This window comes from Trypanosoma grayi, assembly GCF_000691245.1.
Source record: "Trypanosoma grayi strain ANR4 Tgr_1650_V1, whole genome shotgun sequence".
Classification (NCBI taxonomy): Eukaryota; Euglenozoa; class Kinetoplastea; order Trypanosomatida; family Trypanosomatidae; genus Trypanosoma; species Trypanosoma grayi.
Window position 1 is genome coordinate 1 of NW_008827268.1, and position 2,527 is coordinate 2,527.

The following is a 2,527-nucleotide window of genomic DNA, read 5'->3' on the forward strand; positions in this document are numbered from 1 at the left end:
CACACCCCCACCGCGACAGGTGCGAGCTATCTCATGGCGTTGGTGCCCTAGGGGCCCGAAACTAGCTGTTTAAGGCGTGGGGCATTTTTTCTTTTGAAGGGAGTTAGCGGCATGACCTCCGCAAGCCAATGGAAAGCGTCAAAATACCGTACGATTTTGACACGGTAGCGAAAGAGGAAATACATTCATGCAGGCTGAAAAAGGCGTGCCAATCTACCCTTTATGAGGGGAACTGCTTTCTAAAAAACTCCGATTGCCCCGCCCTTCCTTTTCAAGGGGCGGCCATTAGGCCGAGAATGTTCCTGTACTGTTCGCTGTTTTGCTGAGGTTTCGTCATAATTTGTGCAATAAAAGCTTGTCATACCCTCTGAAACAAGGTGGGTGACCTTTTCCTTTTTTTGTAGCCCAACCGTACGTGCACAGACGTTAACCGGAAGTTCGAGAGACAAAAAAAAAACCTTTACAATATAAGGTGCCAAACGTCAGATTTCACGAAGATGAAGCGTAATAAAGGTATAAAATATCTTTATGGCATATTTCTCGACTCTACATTTTCCATTCCAATGTGGCATATCAAATCTGAGCACAACGATAAGACGGTCACCGTTACCAAGGAGTCTTGGAAGTTTTTACAAGCAGGCTATTTAAACGATCTGTTAACAACAAAACCTTGCGTTTTGTTGTTAAAAAAAAAATTAGAAATATAGCACTCACGGAATTTGTGCAATATAATTCTGCAACTGTGCTTTCCATTTTTTTTTTTTTTGAGAGCAGGAACAGTGGCTCTTTGCCTTCTTGCGTGATTGATTTTCAACCCTAGCAGAGTGAGAACCCATGGCGCATNTTTTTTTTTTGAGAGCAGGAACAGTGGCTCTTTGCCTTCTTGCGTGATTGATTTTCAACCCTAGCAGAGTGAGAACCCATGGCGCATACCAATCAAACGCAAAAGACGAGTTTATTTTTTTTCGTACAGCTCTTGGTGCTTTATTGAATGAAATAACTGCCACAAGAGTTGGATTTGGGGGTATGCAGGATTTTTAAAAAAAAGTCTTCTGAAAAAAGGGTCGGCCGAAGTAAAGCGTTAGGGTATTTTTTGGGGAAGGGATGCTTAAGGAAAAACCAACCGGAATAGCCCTTCCGCACACCAGCGCTTTTTCCAATATCGGCGTTGCCGGGATTGGCCCGCAAAACCGCACGGGTGAATATTGTTTCCCGGGCCCCCACCGCCGACAGGGCTGGGGTTACAGATGGTTGCAGGCAATTGCGGGGAAATTTTTATACATGGCTCGTGCTGTTCAAACGGCAAAGGGCCATCCAGCCGCGTAGGTTTAGGGCGGCCGGGAAGCCTTCGAGGACCCTTGTCTAAAGGATGGCTTTTTTTTTATCGAGATAGCCCTTAGGGCCAACAAACTTACGACAGCCCCCCAACTGAGCAACACACCCTGCCATCGATGGGGCCAGGGCGGGTGCCACAGCGAGGGGCGGTGTGTTAATCCTCAAAAAGTAGACTTATAAGTTGTATGTTTCTCTGACTATGCCCTGTCCATTGCATCGTTTCTTCTAAAACTGATGGGGGGCAGAAACCGTACAATCAGACAATTTCACACAAAATGTTCATTGTTTCGACCTACCAAAAGCAATCAGTCAAGTATTCCATATTCAGAATCATTATTTCTATCAATATATAGTCGGCTTGTAAAAGGGTACCTTTCGGGTCTCATACCTTCAGCCAGGACGTCGATTCCCTTCCACCAAGCCCTTTCGCAAGAAAGCCCACCCGCACGATCAGCCCCCTACCGCGTTTCAGCAGGCTACACAGACAGAAGGGTCCATACCTTACCCTCCTCTAATAAGTAAAGGGGGAGAGAGGAGACACCTTATATCTATTCCTCACCGCAAAAACAATGCCCCTAGTTTGCATAGTTGGAGGGTCTTTGGATAAAATCCAAACATTAAATTTATAGGGAAGTTAAAAAACTTTTCATCAACTGACAAAAAGAAGGTGCGGAAACCGCCCTTAACCCACCTCGCGCGCTCCCTTTTGAAAGCCCCACCCCTTCGCGATGCCCGTCGGTAAAACCTTTACCCCGCGCGAGATGCAATCCGCAGGATTGGTTTCCGACGCGGCATGGCCCCATGTGGTGTGTAAGCCTTGCTCGCGCAGCGCCCCGCCGACGCACCCCGCTTCCCAAACCAGCGCATCGGAATGCGCGTTGTCTTTTTTTATAATATGCGTTACTGCCGCGTCGTCGATGCAGATATGGAGTGTGGCCGGTAAAACCCCCCTTGAAAGCGAGCAGGGCCAATCCGGCGGTCCTGGCCTCAGCCTCTATAATAATATGGGGGGGCCAGTTCCCATGCACCCCCTGCGGCCCACACTTCCCCGCCACCCAAAAACAGCAACGCGCCCCACCCATACAAAGGGGCGCCGGACACCAAAGCCCCTGAAGTCGGCATAGCCCTCGGGGTATTTTACCGGATTGCTCTTCAAAAAAGAACTCGGCCGTTGCCGCCCGGCCTTGGGGGC

At 48.5% G+C, this 2,527-nt stretch overlaps 1 protein-coding gene across 1 annotated transcript; it reads left to right on the forward strand.

The window, feature by feature from the left end:
• Window positions 1-2,063: 2,063 nt before the first annotated feature.
• On the forward strand, window positions 2,064-2,459 carry DQ04_16501000 (hypothetical protein; the record flags this gene model as incomplete). Its single annotated transcript, XM_009317478.1, has 1 exon — window positions 2,064-2,459. One exon carries the CDS (start codon window positions 2,064-2,066, stop codon window positions 2,457-2,459), a length of 396 nt encoding a protein of 131 aa, XP_009315753.1.
• Window positions 2,460-2,527: the final 68 nt, after the last annotated feature.